The sequence below is a fragment of the Diplodia seriata genome (assembly GCF_021436955.1).
Source record: "Diplodia seriata strain FDS-637 chromosome Unknown scaffold_8, whole genome shotgun sequence".
In the NCBI taxonomy this organism is placed as follows: Eukaryota; Fungi; Ascomycota; class Dothideomycetes; order Botryosphaeriales; family Botryosphaeriaceae; genus Diplodia; species Diplodia seriata.
In genome coordinates this window covers 2,350,157-2,362,343 of record NW_027117315.1, presented here as the reverse complement: position 1 = coordinate 2,362,343, position 12,187 = coordinate 2,350,157, and the positions used below count along the sequence as shown (strand labels likewise).

Below are 12,187 nucleotides of genomic sequence, written 5' to 3'. Positions count from 1 at the left end.
CTAGAACTCCCAGTCTTCGCCCGCCGACTTGATCGCCCAGTCGAACTTCTCGCGCAGCGTCTTGGAAAAGAACCGCTCGATCGGCACGTCGAACTTTTTCGAGAACACCACCGTGAGGCGCGGGTCGATGTAGTTCTACACCAAGCGTTAGTACAGCCATCTTCCCGGCACACCCGAGCCGCACTTACGATCTTAGACGTGCCAAGCGCAACTTCCTTGTTGTTATCCTTGTCCTCCAGCTGCACCTTCGCCGTCTCGATGCGTTGCTGCAGCTGCTCGACTTTGGTCTCCAGCTTGTCGACCGTGACACCCTTGCCCTCAGCCTCGACCTTCTTCGTCTTGTTTTCCTTCTTGAACTTCTTCTCCAGGTCGTCTGCGACTTCGAGACGCTCTTGAAGTTCCTTGGCCTTCATCTCTTTTTCACCCTCGGCCACCCGCTTTTCGTTGTCCTTCTCGAACTTCTTCTTGATCTTGTCGCGCTGCTCCTCGACAAGTGCCTGCTGATGTTGCTCGACCCACTCTTGAGTGAGATCTTCAGGAAGCTCAAAGTATTCTGCTCCCTTCTTCTTCTTCACCTTGGTGTCGAGGTCAATCATCATTTGCTTCACGCGCCACTGCTGATACCGGAGACCGTTGATCTTCTCCTGCATCTTCTCAATCTGATTACTGTGGTTGGCAGCAACAGTTCTCTTGTGGTTGCAGAGGATGGCGACCTTCCGGTTGGCTTCGTTGTAATCCTTGACCTTCTCGGCAATGCTTCCAGTCGACTTCATCTCCCTAAGCAACCTCGCCATGGTGTATGAGGCGTTGTAGGTACGGAAAACCTTCGCCGTCAAACCCTGCATGTACGTGCTGAGATACTTGTTCAGACCCGAGGTCGTCAGTCTGTCGAAGACTTCGTCGCCATCCTTCTTTGGCGCCTTCTTGAAGATCTTCAGGTTTTTGAACACCTGCGGCTCGACCTCGACCTCGTCGTAGAAGCGAATGCTGTCCTTTCCGAGGAAGTCGAAGACGACCGTGTTCGGCGGCTTCAACGTGATGTTCTCATACTTCAACGAACAGCAGCCCACCGTATCTGCCTCGTCCTCTCCCTTCTCGTTTCCGGCACGAAGGGCGAATTTGTCGATGAGATAAACGGCCGTGGCACGTTGGCGATCTGCCATGACTTCGGACTTGAGGTCGCGGGTGTAATCCTTTCGAATGCGATCAATATGCTTCTTGAGCTCTCGCGCCTTTTCGAATTTCTTGAAGTCGCTCTGGCCCTTGATGTCGGAGTTCGCTGCAAGCATGACGTACTTGTAGGCACCGTTGATGTTCTCTTGCCACATGGCGAGCCAGGTGCCGGTCTGGTCGTGCTTGACTTCCTTCCACTTGTGGCCAGCCGGGGGCGGCGGAACCTTCGCTTCTTTGCCGATGTTGAGCGTGATCTGCTCTGGCAGGACTCTCTTCTTGACCTTCCCCGTCTTCGGATGCTCACCACGACCACGGAACAAGCCGGGAGGTTCAACGCGGAAGTTTCCAACTTTTTGCTTGCGTCCATCCCAAAGACAATGCATGTAGGCCGCTTCAGCCTCATCCTTTGCTGCCTTCAAAGCTTTCTTCTCCGCTGCGGGAAGCGCCTTCTTGGCCTCGCGTTGTGCCGCGTAGTATTCGTAGATGTCCTTGAAATCGCATTTGTCGAATTTTTCGATTTTGACCTTCTTGCCGTCGGGCCCTTTAGCGTGACCAGTCTTGTCTAGAACCTCTTTGAAATCGTGGAAAAAGTTCTTTTGGAACGTGGGATTCTCGACGTTGTGGGTGGAGTTCAGCATCGATCCGAAGAAAGTGGCGACTTCCTCAGCGTCCTTGTGCAGGCTGACGGGCATTCCGTTGTACTTGAGCTTGACGTTCTCCGGGAGAGGCTCATATTCCGGAGGAAATACGACACCGTTGTGCTCCAGCGTCTGCCACTTGATGGAGTTATCACCCTTGGTCGGATCCTCCCACCATTTGTACTCTTCCTCCTCGGCGTCAGCCTCATCGTCATCGTCCGTCTCCTTCTTTGCGGCTGCCTTGGCCTTGGTGGTCTTCTTTGGTTCTGCCACCTTCGCCTTGCCCCTCTTGGCAGGCGGTGCTTTTTTACTTAGTGGTACGTCGTCGTCAGACTCCTCCTTCTTGACCCCGTTGGCCTTTCTAGCAACCGGCTTCTTCTTCTTCGATAGAGGAATATCATCGTCACTCTCACTTTCCTCCTTCTGGGGCTTTCTCTTGACGGGTGCCTTCTTTTCCGCAGCGCGAATAGCCTTGGCTTCCTTCTCAGCAGCCTGCTCAATGTGTTTCTTTTCGTTGGCAAGCTTTCGCCCGAGAGGAATGTCGGAGTCGGAAGATTCGCCGACATCGGCTGCCTTGATCTTCGGGGGCAGCTGCTGCCTTGCGGTCTTCTTCGCCAAGGGTACATCGCTCAACTCGGAATCCGAAGCAGAAGTGGCCTTGGGGGACGAGGTCTTACGCCGCTTACTCTGTAAAAGGCATCAGCGCAAGTGAAGCGCACAGATAGAAAGTGAGGTGACGCACCAGTGGCTTATCGTCCTCGTCGGAGCTAGAGGATTCCTTGTAGCTTTTCCCGTTGATGCTTGCGCGCTGCTTGCGCTTCCCGTTGGCAACGCCATTCGGCTCGTCAATGTCCATTTCCCGGACGGGGCCATTGCGTATTGATATGTCGACTTCGAGCTGACCGTTCGACGAGGGTACTTGTCGGTCCATGGTGCTGTCCACGCTCTTGGGGATGGTGTCGGCAGACATGGCTGAGAGGATTACAAAGGTCAGCAAAGTGAGGAGGCGGGGCAAAGCAAGGCAGGTGAGGTGAGGTGCAGGCAAGCACGCAGGTGTGAGGGGAAGCGTGCAAGGCAGGTGGCGCATGAGAGGTGAGAGGAGCAAACTGGAGACGGCCGGCGCATTTCAGCCGAGCGAGTGGATCTTGGTTTGACGTACCGCCGTTGGTCTTGCCCTTGACGAGGGGCGTGTCGCTGTCGGAGGAGGACATGATGCGAGGCGGGCGACGGGTGGCGGGTGAGCGTGCGAAAGGGAATCCAGGTCTGCGCTCAGCTGCGACGGCCCGCTGAGTGGCACCGAGTCTGGCGAAGATGCGCGAACCGAGTGATGTCGGCTTGGGGAGGGTGGTGGGCGAGAGCCAGCGGAGGCCGACGCGCGCGGACACGGGTAATTGAAGGGAGGCGATGATGGCGGACCGCAGCGGGCAAAAGTGCACACTGAGAAGCGAAGAGAAGGGAGCGGGTGTACAAAGGGAGCTTAAGAGGAACCCTTCGATTCTGGGCCGGCCGGGTCACGTGGCCGCGGCACTAGCGAATCACCGCAACCTCGCCGTGAGGTTGAAGCGCAACAACTTCTCCGCCGACCATCCGGAGCACCACGCCCACGTCGGTTCGCATCGTCCGCTTCATCACTCTCCCCTCCGCACCCGCCCAGCCCCAATGATGCTCTCGAGAGCTGCCCGCCCGGCTCTGCGAGCTGGCCAAGCGGCCGTCGCCCGGTAGGCTTCCGATCGCCCGCGCCCGCGCCCGCCCTGCGCTCAATCCTCGATTCGATGCAATTGGCATCAGATACTGACTCTGCGCCTGCAATTGCTAGCCCCGCGACCGTCAATGTCGCCGCCGCCGCCAACTACGCCACCCTGCGTGAGATCGAGGACCGTCTCAAGTCGATTCGCAACATCGAGAAGATTACCAAGACCATGAAAATCGTCGCCTCGACCAAGCTCACCCGCGCCCAGCGCGCCATGGAGTCGTCGCGCGTCTACGGCCAGGCCTCCAACGCTGTCTTCGAGCAGGCCGAGACCAAGCCGCTTGAGGCCGATGGCAAGAAGGACCTGATGATCATCTGCAGCTCCGACAAGGGTCTCTGTGGTGGTATCCACTCGGGTCTGTCCAGGTTCACGCGCAGGGTTCTGCTGGAGAAGCCCGACACCGATCTCGTCATTCTCGGCGAGAAGTGCAAGGCGCAGCTGAGCAGAGGCAATGCCAAGAACATCCAGCTCAGCTTCGCCGGCATCGGCAAGGACATTCCTACCTTCGCGGACGCTTCGGCCGTTGCCGACCAAATTTCTCGTCTCCCCGGTGACTACGCTTCCGTCAAGATCGTCTACAACAAGTTCATCAACGCGCAGTCCTACGAGCCCACCCCCATTGATGCTTTCTCGGAGGAGGCCATCACCGAGTCCCGTTAGTTTTCGGTCCGGTTTCCACATGGAATATCAAGTACTAATGCTTCCCAGAGAACCTTTCTTCCTTCGAGATCGAGGACGAGACTCTCCCCAACCTCCGTGAATACTCTCTGGCCAACTCTCTCTACTGGGTACGACTCTTGTCCTTGTGAACAATTGGACGCTTCTAACAGATTCTAGGCTCTGGCTGAGGGCCACGCCTGCGAGCAGTCCGCTCGTCGCAACGCCATGGACGTGAGTAACATTATCCATCTCAAGATATGCCCGGGTGCTGACCTTGCCTACAGAACGCCTCCAAGAACGCCGGCGACATGATCAACAAGTTCCAGATTCTCTTCAACCGTACTCGCCAGGCCGTCATTACTGGCGAACTTGTCGAGATTATCACTGGTGCCGCCGCTTCCGAGGAGTAAGAGATCGATTTGACAGCATCTACTTAAAAATCCCATTCCGTCGATGCCGGAATTCAGGTCAAATCCCCCGATTGCGTGTATGTAGAATACAACCGTTGTCTGATATCCCAACATTGAGAAACATTATGTGAGAAATGCGCTGGGGAAATTGCTAAGCACGATCTCGTGTGAGTGCAGTCAATCCGACTTCTGGTGCTGAAGCGGGTACATCTGAAACAGCTGACACTGCCAGTAGCCGTTCAAGGGTTTCAGGTTGGAACACTGGGCTCTATTACCTATAACGGATGTGATACGTTTACCTTGACCCTGCCTCCCGACAGACCGTATCCAGGTCAATCGAGGAAATAGTGGCCACCCTCATTCTGGCTGACAACCTAAACCAAACCAACAGGAGCGGCTCTGCAATGGACAAGATGTGCTGGTCCGTAACTCGATGCAGTCGAGGGGTCAAGCAGCTCTGTGGTAAGTCTGACCAAGAGTAGGGGGCTTGAAAGCTATGTGGTAAATATGATCTGCACTAAGGGCAATATGAATGTCCTAATAGAGGTGAGATCACTGTGAGTGCAATAGGTAGGTGATACTGTGCCTTTGGGCCAATGAGTTGGTCGATGCCTACGGTACTCAAAGAGCATGACTAGCCGAGGGTGGTAGCGGACAGTCAACAGTCAGGGGCTGGCCATTCAACCCAGGGTCCCAGACGAGAGGACTACTACAGCCGAACGCATTACGATATGTGAAGGGCTCGCATACCATGATTTGGCTGCACCACAACACCGGCCTCTTATCTTGCACTATCAAAGTCTATCGAACCGGAACGTTGGAAAACATATGTTTGCGGAAACAAAGAGGTAGTTGGAATGTGCCGAGTCCCTCAAGGTGTACAAATTCTGCCCGCGCTTCGACCACTCGACGATAACACAGATAGGAGCCGGGAGGAAGGACCACACGCGGCTATGGCGCCTCGGAATTGGGCTACGCAAGGTTCCTATTATCGTGAAATATAGACGACATGATCTGAAACACAGATGCAAGCCATACGACGCCTCACAAAAACCGGGGACTCGGCGATTTTGCTTGGACGGCCGGGGTTGATAATTACCGGATGTGGAAGCCGTGTAACCACGCAATTTTCCCGTTTGGCATCTCTGGGATGATTCAACCTGAAGTCCCAGAGACCCCCAAGGACGCGGAGGCTTCGGTTCGCGCACCAGGGTCTTTTACCGGTGAGCGATGGGCGTCCGGGGTAATGTTTTTGCGCCGTATCCACATTTTTCGAGGCTGGTCACCGCTCTTGTTGTTTACGCTCTTTGTCCCGGCACTCGCCGCGCGCAGCAACCCCCGACTTCTCGCCGACCGCGTCCAAGGCCTTGTCAACACTGGGAGTCCGCCTCACTATAACCCCCTAGCCTCGGATTTGCTTGCAATCCCCGACTCTCCTGCGCGCCATCCTCCCTGCACTAAGGAGCCACCATGATCCCAACGCGGGACATCGGCACCCGCTACAATGGCCTCGCGACCGTCCCGAAGTTCGGTCTGCACGTGCCGGCGTCGGACGAGACCACGGGCGACGTGCGCAAGATGCTGAATGAGGTGAAGCACCTCTACTTCGACCGCCGCTACAGGCAGTGCGCGTCCAAATGCCTGGCACTTCTGGAACAAGACGGTCCGGACGTAAGCTTCCTTACAATTCACTTACTGAACGCCGCTGACAACAGCCATTGCAGCATCACCCTCTGATCCGCACTTTTCTTTACTTCTACGCCGCCTTGTCGTATGACACGCTGGCGCGTTCCATGCACAATCACTCCGTTGCGCGCCTGCCTTCTCTTCAGCAGTCAGAGGACTTCTACAACAAAGCCCTTGCCACGCTGCCAGAGCCTCTGCCCATTCACCAGGAAGGAGATCGCCCGCTGTCGCCGCCGCGATTGTCACTCAGTCTGCCAGCCCAGGATGACCAGCCAAAGAGCAGGCAGGCCATACCCAGCATGTGGGACCTCACCTCGACCTTCGATGCGTTTGACCTTTCGTCTTCGGCTTCGAGGCGTCACTCGTTCAACAGTTCGAAGCACACCCGGACGGACTCGCTCGTGACCGATGTCTCGTGGGCCGGAGACCTGGACTCCGACCCCTTCACCGACGACAAGCACGACCACAAGCCGGAGAACAACTACCTCTCCGTCGAGCCGCCGAGCGTCAAGCGGCCGTCGCCGCTCCAACTCCGCAAGGCCAGGTCCAGCGACTCGCTGCTGTCCGAAAAGAGCGCGCACACGGACTCCCCGGCGCAGACGCCTAGCCGTAGCAACGAAAAGAACAACAACGGGCTGGACACTGCCTTCCGGTTCCCGCCGCCGGAAACGCCGCCCCCGCAGACGCCCCCGCCGCAAACGCACGGCTTCGTGGACATGGTCGAAGGCACGCCCATCCAATGGGCGACGCCCAGCTCGCAGCAGCGCCAACAGCAGCAGCAGCAGCACCTAAGCGACTACGACGACACCGATGACGAGGATGATGATCGTCAGCAGGGACAACAAGACGATGCCGACCCGACCACTCCCACGCCCGCACGTGTCGTGCGCGCGCCCGTCGAGCGCACGCATCCCTGCCCGCGGCTGCTGTTCCCCCGCGACAACATGTCGTCCAGCAGCAGCAACAGCCTGCTCCCGCTGCCGCTCGGCGCGCGCATCCAGCACTACAACGGCGACCTGTCATCGTTCCGCGCCCAGCTCGTCTCGCACCTGCTCTCCATCCAGCTGCTCAAGAGCGCCGACCTCAGCCCCGCCTCTAGTCGCTCCGTCTCCTCGTCCTCGACGTGGTCCGAAGCCACCGCCACCAACTCGGGCGGCGCGGCCGAGGAGAACAGGCGGCGCAGCGGCGTTTTGATGTCCGCCCCATCATCGCAGCAGCAGTCCGAGACGGCAGCGGCGGCGAATGGTGGCGATGGTGCTGCTGCGATGACGAATGGACGCGGCATGACGCCCGGTCAGAAGGCGGACCGCATCCAAGATGGCCGGAAGCGCATGTGGGCCCGGGAGCGCTTCGATCCCAGCGGCTGCCGCGAGCTGGCCAGGTTGGCGCTGCAGGAGTGCGAGGCGTGAGGAAAGTGGCTGGCCGCGTTGGCGACCCTTCCACCACGCACCCACGCACGCACCCACGCGTACCCGCTACAATTTTGGGAGCAACAACTTCTGCTGCCGCGAGCTGGGGGACGGGAGAGATAAGTTGCCGGCGTAAGGTGCGGCAGCGTATTGAGGCTGGATCTGCCCGAGACTGAAATCGAGCAAAAAGACCTGCGGACGGTGCTCTTTGAGCAAGGGAGTCGCGCACTACACCACGCACTTCGTTATTTCTTTTGCCTCGTTGGCAGTAGAGGAGGAGGGCGTCCTTTTCCCCCTCTTTTCTTTCCTTTGTTTTCCCCTTGGTCCCACCCCCCACCCCCCCTTCCTTTCGATTTTTGAATTGTGAATATTAACGAGCGGAGAGAAAAGCACGAGATTAATGACGAGAATCGGGACAGAAGCCGAAGGCGTATGATTGATGAACAAAGATATCAGCGCGAACGAGAAGCATAGACAGCATTGTATGTACGAGACGGAGAGCGAGCATTGGCAGGCATTTTGCTTTTTTTACCTTTTCTTCTCTACTATTCCCCCAATAATGTTTGTAGAGCTTGCCAAAAAGACGGAGATACCCTTCAGCGATAGCACGACATCTTGAAAGACACGAACACTAGAAATTTGGACTTTTGTTAAGCTGTTGTTTTCTTTCATTCTTTGCAGTGTGGAAGTCCTAGGTCATCTTCGTGAAAAAAAAAAAAACCGGTTGCCCGGATTGAAGACCACGAAAAAGCATCTTCCCTTCGGCATGGCTTCAATTTCCATTCGCCGCCCTCTATCAATCACGGATGTAACTTTTGGTCAGGGATAAGAAGCAAAAAAAGCCAGACCCCAAAGCTGCCCCTCTTTTGTAAACCATCGCCACGAAATTACCAAAAACATCGAGCAATATCCGCCCACGCACCAATTCAAATCCCAACCGGAACGCCTTGGCTATGCAAAATCCATCTTTTTGGAGGGTATACGGGCAGCGAGACTACCTCATCAGGTTCGCCATGTTCCTCTTCATGACCTGGCACTTGACCTTGAGCGCCTTGACGCTCTGGATGAACAGGTCGTCGCTGTCGAACTGGCCGGTGCTCTCGACGTTGAAGATGAAGTGGTCGCGCACGCGGCCGAGCTTGACCTTGTGCTTGAACTCGTCGTGGCGCAGAACCTCGCGGGTGACGGTGTCGTTGAAGGGGTTCACGACGACGGCCTTCTTCTCGCCCTCGTGGCCGGCGTACGGCGAGCCGGGCTGGGCGGCCTCGGCGGCGGTGACGGTCTGCTCGGCGACGACGCCGGCGGGAAAGCAGCGCGCGAACTTGTGCGCGTCGGCGCCGAGGATGGGCTGCGTGATCTCGATGTGCGGCAGCAGGCGGTAGGTGGCGGTCGCGACGGGCGAGAACTTGGCGTGGTCGGCGCCGATGCTCTTGATGCAGTGCATCGAGAGGTTGATGCTCTGGCCCGGCCGCAGCTTCGCGATCAGGATGTCCGGGTTGACGGGCTGGATGGCGCCGTCGCCAGCGAAGAGCTCCGTCTGGCGGCCGGTGGGGACGAACTTGATCTGGGACGCGTATACTGTGTGGATCGCCGTCAGTTTTCATGTGGTTGGCGGTGGGCTGTTACGGGCCGTACCATTGGAGTTGATGAAGAGCTTCTTCGGGTCCGTCTCTCCCTTCTTGGCCATATCTCGCGCTTCCGGCGCCCAGTCGCACTGCACGTTAAGCTCCATGACCACGGTGTTGTAGTCGGTGTGCGCCGCTTCCTCGGATTCGCCGCTCTCAGGCTTCTTGTACCAGGTCATGTTTCTAATAGCCTCGGGGTTTCCTTTGAGCGGGATCAGACCCAGGCGGTGGGCCAGCACCTCGTCCTGGATGATCGAGGTGTTCTTGATGATGTAAACATCCTCAATGGCGAGCGTGGGGAGCTCGGCGATCATAATACGGCGGAAGGCGTTGGCGATGGCGGCATCGACGCCGACGAGAGAGAACTGGGCTTCGAACTGCTCGTTCCGGTGGAAATCGACACGGAAGTTCTGGAAGGTATGAGCATGCTGCAATGCGAATGGCTTGGCAGCCAGCGCGTACCTGCTTGAACTTCTCCAGGCTCCATTTGTGGTCTTCGCCGGGGAAGTGACCGGGGAAGTCGGTGGAAGAGATGTTGGAGACATGCTCAGCGTGGACGCCGACGATCTGTGGTATATTAGAAAAGCGCGGGGGAGAAGGGCCAAAACGAGCATACCCGACGGCGCTCCAGCTCCTCCTGGGTTGGCTGATGCTTTTGAACCATGACGTCTGGGCGAGTCTTCGTGCAGTCTATTACTGTCGGCGCATCGAAAAAAGTTGCGACTGCTCTGACTTCTCTGGCGGGTGAACCGCGGCCGAGGGATCTGCCGCCTGCGACCGCCCTGCGACTCGGCTCTGCACCATGCTCGGGAGGCGTGCGAAACCCTGGCCGCAACACAGACGAACAGATGCGAACAACGACCGCGACAGAGGCCCAAATAATGCTTGGATCAGTGGTCTGGCTTCTGGAGGGATACCCTCGTCTCGGATTTCTACTTTGTCTAGCTTCAATCGAGAACAATTGCTCCCATCCGCGCCCGTTTTCCTCAATTCGTGGGGGTGCGTTTGGCCATGGTTTCGCACAGGCGGCGCAGGCCCGCTAGCCAATCGCCGTGGATTTGAATCGTCGACCTCATCATTCGGAGACGCAGCTCCCGCCCATCGCCTCTCCACTCTACCACTCGTCGCCCCCGACAATCGACCTGCACAGGGCCTGGCATTGTTCCCACCAGCGACAATGCCCGTCTCCCTCGCCAGAATCGCCGGCACTACCGCGCGGAGGCTCGCCGTCTCCTCCCGCGCCCCGGCCACGCGCAGCGCCCTCCCGCGCTACACCAACCTCGCCCGCAGCATCTCGACCTCGCTCCCGCGCCACTACGCCGAACCCCTCCCCACCACCCATCTTGTCGAGACCGAGGAAGACTACGCGACCCCCATCAACGAGACCACACTCCACCAGGAGGAGGCCGACGCGAAGGGGCGCAAGATCCGCCACTACACGGTCAACTTCGGACCCCAGCACCCGGCCGCCCACGGCGTGCTGCGTCTGATTCTGGAGCTCAATGGCGAGGAGATCGTCCGCGCCGACCCCCACGTCGGCCTGCTGCACCGTGGCACCGAGAAGCTCATCGAGTACCGGACATACCTGCAGGCTCTGCCCTACTTCGACCGTCTCGACTACGTCTCCATGATGACCAACGAGCAATGTTACTCGCTGGCTGTCGAGAAGCTGCTGAACATTGAGCTTCCCGAGCGCGCCAAGTACATTCGTACCATGTTTGGCGAGATCACCCGTATCCTTAACCACCTCATGTCCGTCTTGTCGCACGCCATGGATGTTGGTGCTTTGACGCCTTTCCTGTGGGGTTTCGAGGAGCGTGAAAAGCTGATGGTAAGCGTGGCACTCGTGAATCGATAAATGACGGTCGGTTTAATCTTTTACAGGAATTCTACGAGCGTGTCTCCGGTGCCCGTCTCCACGCTGCCTACGTCCGCCCTGGTGGTGTTTCTCAGGATCTTCCCGTTGGCTTGCTGGACGATATCTACCAGTGGGCTACTCAGTTCGGTGACCGTATCGATGAGACTGAAGAACTCCTGACGGATAACCGTATCTGGATCGGCAGAACCAAGGGTGTTGGTGTTGTCTCGGCTGCCGACGCGCTCAACTACAGTTTCACCGGTGTCATGCTCCGTGGTTCCGGCGTCCCGTGGGATATCCGCAAGTCGCAGCCGTACGACGCCTACGACAAGGTCGACTTCGAGGTCCCTGTGGGCGTAAACGGCGATTGCTACGACCGCTACCTCTGCCGCATGGAAGAATTCAGGCAGTCTCTGCGTATCATCCACCAGTGCCTGAACGACATGCCCGCCGGCCCCGTGAAGGTCGAGGACTACAAGATCGCTCCCCCACCGCGCGCCGCCATGAAGGAGAACATGGAAGCCCTGATCCACCACTTCCTGCTCTACAGCAAGGGCTACTCGGTCCCGCCGGGCGAGACCTACAGCGCCATCGAGGCGCCCAAGGGCGAGATGGGTGTCTACCTCGTCAGCGATGGCAGCGAGAGGCCGTACAGGTGTAAGATCAGGGCGCCCGGTTTCGCCCACTTGGGTGCCTTCGATCAGGTCTCGAGAGGTCACTTGCTGGCGGATGCCGTGGCTATCATCGGTACGATGGATCTTGTGTTCGGTGAGGTGGATAGGTAAAAGATGGGGGGTGGATGGGAGCATATTAGGAGGTCATAGAGGCAACCTAACCTTGTACATTTGTTTGTAGCGCCATTTACCAGACGGTATGGAATTTCTTTGAAACGACTGTGATGTCTCCAGTGCCTGTGAGTTCGCGTTTCCAGCCAAGGTCGCGCGCGCTCTTCCGCCCTCTCGCCGGCCTTCCCTCCT

At 57.7% G+C, this 12,187-nt stretch overlaps 5 protein-coding genes across 5 annotated transcripts; 3 read left to right on the top strand and 2 right to left on the bottom strand.

Annotated features, from left to right (window-relative positions):
* On the bottom strand, window positions 1-3,022 carry TOP1 (DNA topoisomerase 1; the record flags this gene model as incomplete). The annotated part of the gene is made up of 4 exons (XM_066779744.1): window positions 1-135; window positions 189-2,498; window positions 2,554-2,783; window positions 2,971-3,022. The coding sequence occupies 4 exons, from the start codon at window positions 3,020-3,022 to the stop codon at window positions 1-3; spliced, it is 2,727 nt and encodes a 908-aa protein (XP_066630548.1).
* A 561-nt stretch (window positions 3,023-3,583) lies between these two features.
* ATP3 (atp3 gamma subunit of the F1 sector of mitochondrial F1F0 ATP synthase) lies at window positions 3,584-4,632 on the top strand (the record flags this gene model as incomplete). The annotated part of the gene is made up of 4 exons (XM_066779743.1): window positions 3,584-4,217; window positions 4,271-4,350; window positions 4,400-4,453; window positions 4,507-4,632. 4 exons carry the CDS (start codon window positions 3,584-3,586, stop codon window positions 4,630-4,632), a joined length of 894 nt encoding a protein of 297 aa, XP_066630547.1.
* Window positions 4,633-6,102: 1,470 nt separating this feature from the next.
* SLS55_008331 (uncharacterized protein) lies at window positions 6,103-7,727 on the top strand (the record flags this gene model as incomplete). Its single annotated transcript, XM_066779742.1, has 2 exons — window positions 6,103-6,303; window positions 6,357-7,727. 2 exons carry the CDS (start codon window positions 6,103-6,105, stop codon window positions 7,725-7,727), a joined length of 1,572 nt encoding a protein of 523 aa, XP_066630546.1.
* A 994-nt stretch (window positions 7,728-8,721) lies between these two features.
* Window positions 8,722-10,016, bottom strand: RPC40 (DNA-directed RNA polymerase core subunit rpc40; the record flags this gene model as incomplete). The annotated part of the gene is made up of 4 exons (XM_066779741.1): window positions 8,722-9,305; window positions 9,363-9,762; window positions 9,815-9,919; window positions 9,969-10,016. 4 exons carry the CDS (start codon window positions 10,014-10,016, stop codon window positions 8,722-8,724), a joined length of 1,137 nt encoding a protein of 378 aa, XP_066630545.1.
* Window positions 10,017-10,529: 513 nt separating this feature from the next.
* Window positions 10,530-11,995, top strand: NdufS2 (ndufs2, NADH ubiquinone oxidoreductase 49 kd subunit; the record flags this gene model as incomplete). Its single annotated transcript, XM_066779740.1, has 2 exons — window positions 10,530-11,183; window positions 11,237-11,995. The coding sequence occupies 2 exons, from the start codon at window positions 10,530-10,532 to the stop codon at window positions 11,993-11,995; spliced, it is 1,413 nt and encodes a 470-aa protein (XP_066630544.1).
* Window positions 11,996-12,187: the final 192 nt, after the last annotated feature.